Genomic DNA, 16,706 nt, shown 5'->3' on the forward strand with positions numbered 1-16,706 from the left:
AGTTGGACCAGAGACAGGGAAGTGAGAAATATGTTGACTGGATGAAGATGTGGCATAAGGGAGGTGAAAGCACTTTTATTCCTTAAATCTGTCCTCTTGAAGTAAAGTTTACAGTTCAGTCCTATAAAAATTTATCTACCACAAGGAAGTAATTTGTTCTTTCTGATGAATCGGATTTATCTGTTTCCCGTATTACAAATTTATTTAAAAGAAATCCATATTATAGATAATGGTTTTAATGTATGACAGATGCATACTTTAACTACCTGTTTTAATTTACTAGATGTACTTTATGATAAGTAACTCACCACAAAGTGGTCACATTTTCAACTGTTGTTGTGCTATATCACAGAACAATTAATGGCATTACTGTATTATGGGAACAGACTTTATTCTAAATAAGTCTTTGATTATTTTACAGTGTAGTCTGAATATTTTTATTCATACTTTATTTACACAGTTTTCTAAAATATATGTTGATTCCTTAAGGAAGGTATGGCTGTTACTTTGGTCTCTAGCAAATAGAACCTCAGAATTTTAGCCTTTAACTTTGAGCTGTCTGCAGGTTTGTTTGTTTGGTTTTTGTTTGTTTGTTTTTGTTTTGTTTTGTTTTTTTTTTTTAAGAGTGGAAAGAACAGCTTTCTCAAGTCACACAGCTCTATCCCTTTGTCTCATGGATCCAATCACCTGATACACAGCTCTAGAGGAGAGTAGTAATTATGCTAATGATGTATTTTGCAAGAAGCTATCTCTGTTCAAGGAATGTTGCTCCCTTTTTATAAGGCATTGAAATGTCTTCCAGTAACATGGGACTGCCAATAGATGAAGACAGTCAGATGATTCAACTTGTTCCAAATTTTGCTACTGGCCTTCTCCAGAATCTTGGACAAGGTTTTCTATGCTTTCATTTGGACAAAACAATTCACATATTTTTACAATTTTAGAAGAACTTTGATGAATACTGACTAATTCTGTAAAGCATAACAATCCCATTTGCCCTTTTATAATAAAATGAGTAAGATGCAATCTGAAGAAAACTTTTTTGTGTGTATATATGTACATTAAATCTAAGTTAATTTGACAATATTAGGCATAATCTTACTTTGACCAAAAATTCCAGTTACCTTTGATTTTAGAAAAAAATTAAAATGTATTTCAAGGCAGCAAGGCATTCTCTAAAGAAAATCTACCAAGAATTCTTGAGCTAGAATAATGCACACCTACTACAAAATTAAACACAGTTGCAATGAGAATTATAAATTAACAACTCCAATTATTAATTTTCTTACCTGCTGGTTTACGGGAAAATTCCTGTTGATTTTTTTAATCTATAAAAATGAATAAAGAAATAGATTAATACTCAGCCACTAGAAGAAAAAAAAAATAAAAATCAAACATTACATTTTAAAGACATATGTCACACTTCCCTTCAAAATTATATTAAAAAAGAGAAAATCACCTGCAGTAAAGGGATTCAAATCTTTGACAAGCTCACATGAATAATGGGACATTTCTGTGGCTACTGTGTGGTTTATTCTGCTGTTCAGAATACAGGAAAGGAGAATACATGCATTTTTTTTTTTTTTTCTCTGAAATCTACAACTCCATGTTTTTTGTTTTCTTTCTGATTGGAAGCTATAACTTAAAGAATTTAACAATATAAGTAATTCAGACCAACTTATTGTCATCCACTAATAATAAAATTCCTTTCCTTGGAGACTGTTGGAAAATTGGACTACAATAACCTGGAAAATTGATCTGGAATAGCCTTTGAAACATCCCTTACTCTACCATAGCATCCTAGGTGCAAAATCAAGTGTGCAGTATCAGTTTTGATAATTGTTCAAGTGATATTGTCTTAAAACATTCACTAATATCCCTAGGTAAAAAGTAAAGAGAAAAGCAGTCTGAGATCCCTCATTCAGGAAGTGTTTGTATTTACTCCTATAGATGACTGACTCCATCTAAATAAACAATGCCAGCTTTCTGACAATACAAGGAGAATTAAGTGTGGATCATACCCATTCCTGACATTAGAAGAAGAAAAATATTCTTTTTTTATCTTAAGCATAAGCCCTGAAAATTTTTGAGCAAACCTAGAAAAACTATCATGTACATTCATGATACATAACACCTAGAATTTTATTTTTCACTCTCTTATGTTTACTTTTCACAATTGTTTTTGTAGCTATAGGTAAATGAGTAGCATGTTTGTTTACTTCATATACTGAGATTTTTTTTTAACAGAAATAAACTACATTAGGGGAGTGGTGTACTTTAAAATGTTCCTGGGAAATGTAAATGCACATTCCAAACATTTTCTTATTCACAAATTTCCATCTGATTTTTTCAAGTACAGTCTAAGCTCCTACTTTGCAATGTTGTTACTTTGATGAACAAAACCAATCATGTTTATCTTTCTGGTAATATGATGATGATTTCTTGAAAGGTGTGATTTTTAATGATGCTATAGTTTGCAAGCTGCTTTATAGGTGTTCAGTTCTACCTGAAACTAAAAATTGTTAAGTGTGATTAGTTTTAGAAATAACCTAAATATTTATAACTCACATGCATAAATATTGGATGTTACATTAAAAAAAAAAAAAAATCTACAGTTAAGCAGCAAAAGTCACTGATATTTGAGATTATGCAATACACTGTCTTGAAAATACAGAAAGAAAAACAGTAGCCAACACTCTTCTTCCTAGCATGTTACAAAATACATTGGGTAAAATTTAATCTACAGATGATCCAGATCTACCAGTCCTTAAGAATAAAAATCTAAACATTTTCCACAAATGAAAAGAGGAAAAAAAAAAATTTCTGTTACTTGATCCATTATCTAAATGAGAACTGTTCCTTCAGTCTTCCATAATGTTACTGAACTCACTGTAATACTATTATTTATTAAGCACAATCACAACACAGAACATTGTATAACTGATTCAAATGAATAAAATTTGTTTTAATCAGAGGACACCAGAATGATACACTGCAAACATATATGAACATAATATTTTAAAATAAAACACCCTGGCAGATGCTACATTAAGAAAGAAAGGACAGCCGCTCTGTGAACATTCTTTAGAAAGATGCATTTTTCCAGAGCAATAAAAAATCAGGAGTGACACAAAGGGAGACAAAAGAAGAAGCTAGTAAACAAATTCTGCTCTGAAGGCAAAGATACAGGAAGCATTACTAAAGCCAAATTGAAGCTAGCAAGAGCTATCTACTTCTATAATATTTAATGTTCAAAAATCAGTGAAAAAAAAATACAAAAAGAGATCAAATACTTCTAAAGAGTATAGGCAATTAAGGCACAGTAGGCATAATTCAAAAAGTCCCTTGTCAGCTGACTGAAGAAGTCCCAAAGTAGCAGCTGGTTGGGAACACAAAGCGAAAAAACTTTAGCTATCTTCAGGCACAGGACTAGATAGATGTTTGTTCTGGTTCAATATTACCACAAGTTCTCATGGATCTTCTTAATACATCTGGAAACTAAAAGTTTTCCTTTGAATCCTATGTATAAGTAGAGGAAGAAAGGCCTGAGATAGTTTTGAGGTCTCATCTGGAAAGCAGTCCTACAATTTCACAATTTTCTTTTTAAATTCTTGTACTGATTGCCTTTGAATTAGCCAGTTGTACAAAGTATACAGAGAGTATGCATGCTTTGGTGAGGACCCATATATGCAGATATTTGAAAAATACTTTTGAAGACAAGAAAGGATGTCTAGTAAGATCCAGGAATGCTCCCCCAAAAAGCAAATCATTTGAACAGAAATCATTCCTAACAGAGGTCTTGAAATAATGTATGGAAATAAAAGATTTACATATTGAGAGTTATTTTCAATGTATGACTATGTTCGCAAACCTGAACATCATCAAAATTCTTTCATTTGCTTTCTCACTCAAATGGATTCAGTGATGCATTGAACAATACCAGCACAGAAGGAACAGGTGTATAATAGAAAGAAATACCAAATTTCTATATATTACATGAAAATATAGTGGGAGCCCTAAGGACAAAAGCACAAAACCTAGCATTCACACAGCTACGATGTTCCAACACTAAGACTCCAATTACTTTTATTTTAAAAAAATAAAAAAGGTTCACTTAATAAAGGAATTACCTCATTTAAACCTGCAATATTCAACACTTGTTCCTAAATTTGGATATTCTCTTAATGATAATATTGCTATTGTGCCTCTTTAAAGAAGATACTTGTGTTACAAACAACACAGTTTCACAACAGTGAATCTCCATAATCAAAATACCAGCAGGAACATGCAGATTAATAAAGAGGAAATGATAACAATTGGAAGCCAGTGCCTGAAAAAGCTGTTATGGTCCCATCTGAAAGTGAGAAACATGCCTCTCTACTGAAGAAAGACTGTGAACAATAAGAATTGAAGAAATATATATATGAAAAAAATGACCCAGAAGGAGATAGAAGAAGCATTGCTTCAGATAATGAAATGCAATTGGATAATTGTGGTGTATATCATAAGTTGTTTCTCATTGGAGTATGATTACTGCAGTATCAATCACACTAGAGTAAAAAAGCTGGTGTAGGTAATCATCAGTAAAACATCTGCTCACAAAACAGGGAAATAGATTGCTCTTGAGTACCTCTTTCATTTGCAATTTAAAACAATTTTACTATCCACCAAAGAAAAACAGTTTGCAGTGGAAATCCATCTGAATATGTCATAGGCATTTAAATCCATTTTACTTCTTGTTAAGAAAAAATACATAGATTCTCGAGTAAAGATGTGGTATACCTGGTAACTATCAACCCAGTCTTCTTTTGAAGATATCAAGGACTTCCATCTGAAACATAACTATTCCAGATTCCCCTAGCTATTATTTTTTAAAATTATTAATTATTAGTCACTTGCATTCAAAATACTTCAAATATAAACCTTATATATATTTCCATAGCTGGAAATACTAGACTCTAGAAGTACTCAGAGGCCCCCAGAAGACACACTTTTTTATTTTCACTGAATTTTTCACTGAATTTTCAACATTCAAGGAAGTTGGGTTTTTTTTGTTAGTTTGTTATTTTGTTTTTTTTTTTAATTCCACCCTATTTCTCAGTAATACTTTACTTATATGTTGCTATATACTTGCTATACACAACAGTGATTAGAACTTACGTTAAAAATTAAATAAAATAAATTTAAAACTTTCAAAACTCTCACTGCTAAAAGAAAGATACAACAGAGAAACAAGTTTAATAGTTGGAAGATAATGGCTGGCACTAGAAATCTACAATTTGCTTCCAGAGACTATAATTAACTTATTGTGGGATCCTAAACTTCCAGACTTTACTACATGAGCTAAAATAGCATGCCTGAGTTATTATACTTAAGTTTAGTTTGACTGAGAATATAGCAAAATAACAGCTGAAGTTCTTAAGATGTTAGGAGTATTAGGTCATGATGACTGGTTTAGTAGATGCCAAAACGCAAAAGAAGCAGTTAAATTCTCAACACATTAGTAGATCAAAACACCAACAGCCTGGAGCTTCAAGATATCTGAACTTTCCAAAAGAACTAGGTTAAGGCAAAGAAAATATCTAAATTTTGAAAAGCAGAGTGAAGAAAACCCTGGTTCATCTTCCTTCACAAATCAAGTCAGTAATACACATCTGTCTGTACAAACACCCATGAGAAATGCTTGGATATACTAACTGTGGAAGATGAAAATATGCTTATTAAACAAGTTGTGCTAGAAATGATTAAGAAATGTGTTTGATTTAGTCATATATTTCTTGGAGTGGAATAATACTTTTCAAAGCTGATACATAGTTTACCACGGTAAATGTATTACACAAGAATGTAATTTATTTAATGTCATTCATACAATACTTGTGCTTGTTATGAAACTTGGATGATGACAAAGAAGACAATATGCAGATAGAAAAAAGGGCTGGGTGTTTTTGTCACTTGGGAAGTATTTGTCGTAATTTTGGTAATTCATAGCAGCTAATAAGGGAGCTAAAATCATGAAGGAAAAATCAAATCTAAACATGAATATGTGCTGTATGTATCTAGTGTTAGAGTGACACAGCACTTGATCTGATGAGATTGGTATTCAATAAGAATGGGTTTCAAAGGGAATAATTATCTAAATGCAAATAGTCAATCAAATGGCTGATTATCTGGTTTGGTTGATTAACGGCTCTTAGCGCCTCTGTCCACCAGTTATTACTGCAGAACAACCAACCTCATGTCATTCTTCCATCAGAAATCAGATTACTGAATTGCTAAAAATTGATTTATACACCTCCTCCGGTTTTAAAATAAATCATATTTCAGACTTTCTGATTTCTCAAGGAAATTAAATAATGTAAATAAGTCCAATTTCTATTTTACTTTTCACTTACAATTTCATTGCAACATAACATTCAGACAATCTAATATCCAGTATATAGTATTGACTTCCAGAAGTTTTCACAGAATACCAAAGAAATGGAGGAAAAACTTTAGTCTAACAGTAGGCATCGTTTGTCTTATTCTAGTTTTTCTGGGTGCAGTTGCAAGTACTGATATGAATACATTCATTCTATGATAATAGAAAATAATAGAAACTCATGACTGAAAAGTAACTCAATAGATCAAAGCTGTCTATCCAGCCCATTTGTACAGTCCTGCCATGATGGCACTCTCAATGAGTCAATCTATCAGCAAGTACAGCTCTGCTTAGCATTGGAAGTTTTCCTTATGTCAAAACAGACTCTTTCTGGCTGCAGTTTAAGCCCATTACTTATCATGTAATCTCTCACAGAAACAAAGAGACTGCTTGCTCTTTGTGTAGCTTTTGTAAAGTTTAAATATTATTCTTTTCTTCAGGGTAAGCAGTTACATTTCACCCTATATTTCCTTGTAAGTTCATGCTATTGTCAAAGAAGCAAAAGCCCTCTTTGTTGATGCTCCTTCTCCATAGGAACAGTGTAGGACACATTTTTCCTGCATGTCCCAGAGGAATGACCAACACATTACAACAGCTCTGACCCCCTCAGACTTACTCCAAGAGTCTCATAGTCACTTTCGATCTGCTTAGAATCACAGTGAAATCGGTCATGCCTGCATGAGTGAGCAGTCCCAATTAATTGTCATTTTGCCAGGTAGCTTTGGAAGCATCCTTCAGTTTTAAGCTCCTGAGAAACAGAAGGCTTCTCACAATGTTAGGTCCAGTCACTAGACCAAATTTTTCATCACACACAGGAGTGACTCACTCATGACCAATATAGCTCTTCCTCATGGGAGGAGTGACCATTAATCTCTCAACTTTTGCAGCCTGCTAGGTTTTAATTTAATTTTTTCTCCACTCTGTCATTACACTTGAAACAATGCATCACTGCTTGAGAAGGGATCATTTCCCTATGAAGAAGACCTGTGAACAGAAACCTCTTGTGAGGTCTTCCTCATTCACCGTAGGTGCTATTGTGGATCTTCCTAGCTTGTTGCCAATCATCCACACCCTCTGATTCCAGATTTCACTCAGTTTAACAGCTTTCTCATGTAATTTCTCTACCTACTTCTTCAGAGATTTCTCTAGCAGATATGCTCCAACTGAGGCATCCTTCTCCTTCCACACCCTTCTTTGGGATGAGAACTGCAAATTGTAACTCCTATAAATTCAGTTGAACATTTAGACTGAGACATCTATTAATTTTGGTTCCCATCTAAAGTTTCCACTTGCAACATTAGCATGTGCTGGAAGAAAAATACCTTATAACTGAATTTATATTATCGTCAGTTTGCTCTGTATATAGTTGACTTGTTGAACCACATTTCTTTCCTCATTTTTCTTCCCCCTGAAAGCCCTATTTACAGCTTTTGAGTTGCTTATTTACTCAGTCACATGGCTCCTTGCCTTTTAGGTCCCTCATGCCAACCTGATCTTTTCACTCTGCCTTGGCTGAAACAGAACAAGAGGCAGTTTGTTGAAGACTGAAGCTTAATCTATTTCGTTCCTACTCTCAGTCTATCAGCAGAGGGTTCCGACCTTGCTCATGAAGAGTTCACAGTTTGCCAAGGTTTGCATTAATTCAGGACTCCTCACTTTGGTAGAGATAACAACATTTGTAGTTCACACTCTGGCATTCAATAAGACAAAGTGGGTAGTAAACTGGCAGAATAAATAGGGAATTTTACACAATTATATATAACACATGAGACAACACTCTTAACAGAACCTAATGCCCTGTAGAAATGTAGCTAGTGATTTTTAAAACACGTTTAATACTTAAACTGTAACATATTGGTCTAAATTAATTGCTGCGGGTAAAGTTCAATAAATTGCGCAGTTGCCAGTGGCATAGACAAATATATTTACCTGAGGCAATGAAGCTAAAGAGGCTTTATGTCATCTTTACAGGTTATTACATCTTCCACTATCCCACTACCAACCCATGGTTGTTTACTTTAGTTTGAGTGGAATAAAAAGAAAATTACAGGAACACCTACTCTTTGTTGTATTGTGTTACATTTCACTTTGTCCGAAAGAATTGCACACTTTTATTCTCTTGGAGGTCTCAGGAAGAAGAGCAATATTTATGAGACGATTTGGCTGACAGCACCAGATAACAAACTGCTTGTGAAAAAGCTAAAAAAATCACCTAGTATTACATTGCTTAAATGATTTGGTTGACATAATATGAAATAGCTGTTGAGACATCAAGTTCACATTATATTGAACAAGGCATTAAAACAATTGTTAAATTTGATTAAAAAAAAAAAATCATATGTCATTGTGAGGTACCTATAAAAACCTTTTTTTCAGTACTTGTTTCTGTTGAAAGATCACGATTCATCTGTACAACTAATTATTTTAAATTTCACTTGAAACAGTAAAAAATGTCTTTGTAGTACTTTTATATTTAAAGATCATGTCCTAGCATTTTATAAAATACTTCTAGTCCCTCCTGTACTTTGCATTCAGATTAGTCAGAGACTCATTCTAGTGCTGTATTCAGTTATAATCTGAGTTGGTTTCCAATGAGAAATTATTTTGCAGTAACACTTCTGCAAAAGATCAGACCCTCTTTAAGGTACTTTCTCTTAACAAGCTGCTGAACTATTAGCTTTAAAAGTCTTGAATTTAGTTCTCTTCTAGGGAATGCCACTCCTTTTACTTCAATTCACCTCATAACTAAGAATTCATTATAAAATACTAAGCAGAAGTCCCCACAAATATGGATTTTCTCAAGTACCTTCTGGTATTTCTGAAAAGGACCAAATGATCAAATACTGATCAAATACTGAGCAATATGGCCATATACAAGTGTAAAGAGCTGTGTGTCTGTGGGACCATGGCTGAATGGCAGGACAAGGGGAAGAACATGTCAAAGTGTCAAAAAGGGTAGGAGTATAATTTTTTTCAGGAAGTAATTAATTTTCAAGCTGAGGGGTTTTTTTTGTTTGTTTTTGTTTTTGTTTTTGTTTTTTTTTAAGAAGTGTGTCGAATACTGAAGTATACTGGAGTACTATATCAGTTTTGACAACAATAATGTCAAATTGACATAGTAGCAAGACACGGTTTATTTTTCTTGCCGTGGATATGACTTTGTAATCCTTAACAGGAAGAGTTTTGAATAACTAAGAATCAACAGAAATACCAATTTCTTCACGTTAAGAATGACTAAGACAAACACTGAGGATACTAAAAGGACTTTTACTTTAATGTGCATTCAGGCTTGCCTATGAGAAAACTATGAACTTTTATTGAATTTCACTGCGTTACACTGCGTTACATCTTTGAAAATGATGTCATGGAAGTGTGTCAATAAATTTCAGAACAGCAACTCACTACCTAATTGCATTTCAGCAGTATAAAAGATGCGTAGTCAAAAGTATAGATTTTTCCTATATCAATAGTTCTTGTAGTCTAAAGGAAAACATGGTGTCATCAGTTAATAAATGCAAATAATAGCATTTCATCTTTTTAAGATATCAAGGTATTACGTTTCAACAATAAAAAATATATTAAAAAAAATCATCCTTACAACACTTAAATTATTTTAATTCATTAGGCAAGTTATTACTTTTTCTACAACACCTTCTTCAGTTACTCTAGTGAAGTTTAAGTTTTCAGTCACAGACATTATCTTTCCTGAAAGAAAAAAGCATGGTCAGAAAATTACTAGAGCACTATAGTTAAAAGAAAAATCAGGAAACAAAATATTCCGCAGAGGTATAATGAACCACGAAGACAGTAGCATGAATAGAAGAACACAAAAGCTATAATTCACAAGTGAAATGCACTATGTCAAGCTGTAACGAAAAACAGATGATGTATAATGAGTAAAATTGTATGTGGTTACATTGTTGTATATTGTCACAATGTGGGAATTAGATGTATAAACTTAACATTATTAAATAACATTTAAAACAGTAAGATATATCAAAATGGTGTGTTAATTGGAGAATTTAGAACTGAACAAAGCAATTAAATATCTGGATAATATCATGCCTATTCATAAAGTATAGGCTGTTGTGAGAGCATAAGCTCAAAGCCCAAGACAAAAAAAAAACACCCAAAGATGAATAAAGGCAGTAATTCCTATACCAAATATAGAATTACACTTTCACTACAAGTACTAATTGTTCTTAGCAGTAATTCTGTGGGTACTAAGACATGCAGTACAATTTGCAAAATATTTCTAAATATTTCTTTTTGAGCTGGTCATGACTGAAGAAAAATAGTAATGAAATGACGTCATAACTAAATTAAGACAGTTTTTACCCTGAAACTGTATTCATTGGGTGTTCTAAGCCACACAAAATTTATCATTTCTACTTTATTGTTATTTATTTTATCTAGAAAATTTCTGTACTCAGCAAATGGATTTAGAACGGAAGTCCAATCTTTTGTAGCTTATGGATAATGTAATTAGCACATTGTTGGCATTATAAAGAAAATGTATATTTAAACCTCTTCTCATTAATTAATAACTCCTGCCTGGTCTCTGATGTATTCGGACACTATTCAAGATTCTGACTTATGAATGGTGACAATGATATGTTTACAAACAACATTTTCAGTAAATTCTGATCCAAAAGAACATTCAATACTTTGACTTTCCTGTCATTATTTACCAACAATTTTCTTTCCAATATGTAGTGAAATGACCCTTTCCTTGGCCTCTCTGTTATCACTGGTGTATGTCAAAACTACTTTTTTTTTTTTTTATCCTTACTGCTTCCCAGCTGAGGAAATCTCATCTAGTCCTACCAACTTTCTGGTTCTACATAATCATGGAATACTTAGTAAGAAATTCTACTCTGCTATTTCTTTTCCCTGTTTTAGGTTAATGAAGAGTTTATAATTTAGTCATGTCTCTTCTTGCACTTTTTTTTCTTTCCAGTGGGTTAGTAGAGTACACATATTACAGAACATACAGCTATCTATTGATTTTTGATTATACAAGAATTCATACATGAAAATGGTAAACAAGTTCTTTAGTAACAGTAACACTGTATTGACGAACCTCACTGGGCACTACAGGAAATACTACTGAGATAACCTTCTAAGAACCTGATGACAGACTGATAAAAGAGTGGCAGTGTTGAAAATAATCCCATTATCAGTATTAGCTTGTCTTGTCAGTGCTTGGGATAGAAGTGCAAAATGCAAAATGTAAAAATGTAAGATTATTTTTTTTAAGCTGAAAATTAAAAAACACAGCAAGTGCAGCTACACAAACCAGTAATGAGACAAGACAATTATTTTTTATTTGCTGATGACTTGGTCAAGATGCAAATTGCCTTCTAAGTCACTACATTATAAAGAATTAATGGCATTAAAACAGCAGTAAGTAGGAAGTTTCTGTGAGTCTGTCTTTAGGGTTTCAAAAAAAAATAAATGTAGGCATAAAATACATAAGCTGTGATTTGTTCTATGAACTGAGAAAGGTATTGGGAAGTATGGTTTGGATTAGAAGACTAAATAGAGATCAGATAGTTGTAACTGCTTTAAGCTAGGTTTGGCTGCCACCTATTCAGCTATGTAAATAGGAACTTAATTTCCTGGTAGAACCATCTGCAAGCCTCAGAGAGTTCTAGTTGCTATCCAGACCTAGAGACTATTATTTTTTTAATTAAAATTGTGTACTATATTTTCCTGACTTCTGTTCATCAGATTTTGAGATGAAAATGCCATTTACAGTTACTGTTTGCTAAATGAATGTGCCATATCACTCCATACCACTGCAGAAAAAGTAGCTAGCTTAATTAAGTTGAAAGCATACTTTGCTAAATTGTCAGAAAATGTATACTATTTGTTAGGCAAATAACTTCAAAAATAATCTGTTTAAAACAGTATTTTACTTTTTTTTTTTTGCTATAGCATTTTAAAATTTATAGATTATGTTTATACAGTAATATCAAGATCCACTTATATTAATCTGGTGCAAAAGAAAATAATTCTGATGTCAAACATACATACATACATACTATACTTTAGCAATTATTTAAAGAGGAACTGAAAAAGAAAATTCAGCTCCACAACTCCATAGGGGTTATACCAGCCTAGGGACATATTTCTTCTTGTGAAACATCCTATTTATGTTGGAAAAAAAAAAAAAAAAAAAAAAAAATCCATTTAAAATTACTGACTATTGTTACAAAAATATTGTTACAAAAATACTGTTACAAAATCAAGCAAACATTTAAACAGGATGCACATGCCGTGGATGCTTATGAGTTACGAGTAGCTTGTGCGTTTCTGCCTGGCGAAGAACAAAACAAATGGTAAAAATAATGTATTCACTTCCTCTAACAAGTGCATCACATAAAAATATGTGGAGTTGAGTGACACTGCTCACTGTTGAAAGCATCTATGTTGAACATCTATGTAGTAATTGCTCACATATGTAATATTTAATTATAAAGCTGTCCTTCAAGATTTGGTTCTTAGTTGCATTTACATTTCTATGACTTGTCTTACAATAATAAACCTCAAGAGTTTCTTTGCAGCCATTTAGAGTATTTCAGGAAAACTCAGAAGGAGAAAAATTTTTGCGACATCTCACAATACTTCATGGAAGTGGCTAATAACATAAGTACAGAAAAAGAGAATCTGAAACAGTAAAACAGGTGTCTGAATATCAGGTGGTTTTCTTGGTGGTACCTTTCTTCATTAACGATCTTAATTGAAATGATATTCACAATTTAGTGGACATTTTTCCAATAAAATCCAAAATTTTCCTAAAAATGTAAGTTCTACAGATGAGAAAATTAATATTTTCTTCTTTCTGAATAGAAAAACAATACAATGGACACTAGTAGTAGTTCTAAACCCACACAGCAGCCATAGGCTGGTATTCCAGTGAAGAAATATTAAGCAAATACCTATCTAGAAATGTCCAGTAAAACTTGTATTTTCCCCACACAATAAAAAGGATATTATTTTCTCTCCAATCTGCATCTGGGAAGGGAAAGCAGCAGTCACAATGAATGGGAAGGCAAACAGGAAAAGAAAAAAACTATTTTCATTTACACTCTTTATTTGGCAATGATTGAGCCCATTGCTCATAAAGACAATAATAACAACAAAAAAATTGCACGAACCTGGCATCCCCAAAACATTGTGGGCTAGTTTTGCAGTAAGAATTATGCCAGAAAATAAGAAACCTCAGCACTCAAAAATGGTGAAGAACACCTCCTATTATGTGAAAGCAAAAAGCATGGGCGTCAGTTTGATCTCAAAACCTGAGAGATATTCTTATTAGTTTTTAAATGTTTTAGGTTTTAGTTATTTTGATTGCAAAAGAAGACCCACAAAGACAAAATAAGGGAAAAGAAGGGTAAAGAAGGCTTATCTGACTACAACATTCATAAATATGGAAAATCCCCAGTTGCTCACTTGAAGACAACAATATGAGGCCTGTTTTTGCTGATCTTTCTCTTTCATGGCAAACCTGGCTGCAGAAGTTTGTGCTGATTTCTCTCTTCTTGCCTGTGTATCTACCCTATGTTCCCAGACTTTCAGTTGTGTTAAAGCAACTGTTTTGGGGGATCACATCGTTCGTGAGATTAGCAAACAGAGTTAAAAAATCTGGGTTAAAAAATCTGCAAAAATAAAAGCTGTGATGTTGTATAGGAAGTGAAATGTCTATGTCCAGTTGGGTCACAGCAGGTAACACCAAGAGTATCCACTCATCAGATGGGACATACAGTACTCAGGATGAATGAAATAAGCCTGTATCTGCTGCACTTCAGTAATACTCATACTGGATGAAAGCCTGCATGAAAGCCCTGTCTCCTGCTAAATGACATTGGTATGCATTTTTCATATGACTCAATGGATGGCAAAGAAAAGAGTCTCTGGATGGGGAGCAGAGCCTCAGACCTGCTCTGTCTCTGGACATCCTCTGGCCAGAGCTGTAGCAGATGGTACCAGGCCTGCAGGCTGAAGAGCACCAAGAGCTCCTGTTTCTCATGTCAGGGTGACTCTTCCAACCTGTAGGCTATTATGTTAAAGTATCTTCTTGCCATTTCCTATTAGAAGTGCAAGAAGTAGGTGTTTAATTCAAGAAGACTGAATCACCCTCTGGAGATGTCTGCATTCTTTATACAGTTAATAGGATAGAAGTGCCTAAGTTAGAAGGACCGATTCACTTTCTCCAAGTCTTAAAGACATTTTCTTCTATCCACTGACTATGTAGGGAGTTTGAGTAGAGATGATCTTGCCTTCTCAGGGACGAACACCTAACATTTCTGAGATTACTTAATTTAGCTAGATTTAATTAATGTTTTGGGGTTTGTTTGTTTGTTTGTTTTGGGGTTTTGTTGTTGTTTTTGGGTTTGTTTCTTTTTAAAGTAGTTTGGTAAAGAAGTCTGGTTCCTTGGAAATCAGATCCCAGAGGAGAACTGCTAAAACTCCTCTGACAATGTTAAATCAGCTGAATTATGTGAGAAGCTGCAGTATGCTGACAGGCCATAGGAAGTTTTTTATCCTTGTTATTTCCTTACAAAATTACCTAAGGAAATAAACACAAAGAAAACAATATTTTCTCCTAGGCAGGTAACAGATTCTTCCCTAGAGAAAAGTGTCATCAGTTTGCATGATCATTCACTGACAGACTTATAAACATTTATGGAATCTGGACATGTATTATTTTACTCTGCTTTTTTATTATGACTCCTTTTCTGTACAAACAAGAGACCTATGAAACATGCAAATAAATCACCTCTAGATAATTAGTTGCACAAATTCAAATCTACCTCTGAACAATTTGATCTAAAGAAAAGTCACTTTATTCTGTTATTTAAATGGTCAGTGTATTATTGACACAATGAGCCTCAAAAATACATTTTACCTGTCTTCTATGTGGTTTAAATGCATAACACTGGAAGAGTACTAGAATATCTATCAGTAATTTAAAATTGCAACAAAGTTTGTCTTAATGATATTTGAAAAGTAGCTTCATGGAATTTATCACATTAAAGAGCTAAATTGTGTATCAAATTGACTTTACATCATATTTCTGCTAATATAATTGCAAGTATAAGGATTAACATGCATCAAGTTCTTCCTCAGTTGCATTTTATATTACATTTTATGATACTGAACCATTAAGCAGCCACAGGTGAGATGAACAGTCATTCTTGAACTACCCAGTTGCCTCTTTTCCAGAAGTGTTTTATGATTTTCTCATTCTCTATACCTAAAAATTAGTGACTACCTTTCCTATCATCGGAGATCTCTCTTCAAAATCTAATTTAGGAACCCAGTATCTACACTGTAGACATAAAGTTCTCTCTAGACAGACTACCCAGGCATACCTGATAATTGGCTCAGAAAAAAAGCAAAATTAGAGAATAAAGAGTTGATTACTGCCATCAAATATAAAATACTGTCATTTTAATATCAAATATATGTGATTAATACCTTCTGAGACATTATTCCGCATAGCAAAGGACTGCAGATTTGATTTCAGAAAGAAATGAAGCAACAAAAGATTGGTTTTTTATTTTTTAGCAGATGTAATATATATTTCCTTCTTAAAACTCAGCATGTATTAAATCTCATTCTCTGTGTACATATTTGTATGCATATGGACATATATATATGCACACACATGTGACATTAAAGCAGTTTACTTCTTTTTTTTTTTCTCTCCCTTAGTCTTAATGCTGTGGTTTAATTCTATGATCTCATACTGTTCTTTCCCCAGGGTGAAATAACCCTAATGAAATTCAGGATTCTAGAAAGAACACTGCATCTTTGGGACCTCTGTTTCACATATTAGCAAAGTTCAAAGTTATTTGTATTCAAGAGTCAGGACAAATCCAGAAAAACCAAAAAGCCCCTCATGCTTAAGGCAGCTCCATTCCCCAACAAAACTATTTTTATCCACTCTGCCAGCAAGTTCAAAAATTAATTCAAGAAAACTATGTAAACGAAATATTTTCATTCATGAACAATAGCTTTTATGGGATTCCTAACCTGAAACTCTATCTGAAAAGGTGGAAAATCAGGCAATTGCAAAGAAGTAAATGGAAGCTGTGCTTTATGTCATTTTCTAAGTTACAATTATCTAAAATCAAAGTAATCTCATCTCATTCCATGAATGCTGTAAAGAATTTTTTACCTTCCTTTCACTGTTTACTTTCCTTTTCCTGTTAGGTACAATTAGGAAAAAAACTTTTCGGCCTTTGAAACTGTTAAAAAAATATGAAAATATTAAAAA

The 16,706-nt window shown here is 33.2% G+C and overlaps 1 protein-coding gene across 1 annotated transcript in view; it reads right to left on the minus strand.

Annotated features, from left to right (window-relative positions):
* SNTG1 (syntrophin gamma 1) overlaps positions 1–16,706 on the minus strand; it is a gene marked incomplete at both ends in the record, with an annotated part of 148,441 nt that overhangs the window by 61,841 nt on the left and 69,894 nt on the right. Inside the window, one exon of the mRNA XM_080339988.1 lies at positions 1,290–1,328. Within this exon, the coding sequence (XP_080196114.1) occupies positions 1,290–1,328 (39 nt within the window). The remainder of the gene's footprint in view (positions 1–1,289; positions 1,329–16,706) is intronic.

Source organism: Nesoenas mayeri (genome assembly GCF_963082525.1).
Source record: "Nesoenas mayeri genome assembly, chromosome: 2".
NCBI lineage: Eukaryota > Metazoa > Chordata > Aves > Columbiformes > Columbidae > Nesoenas > Nesoenas mayeri.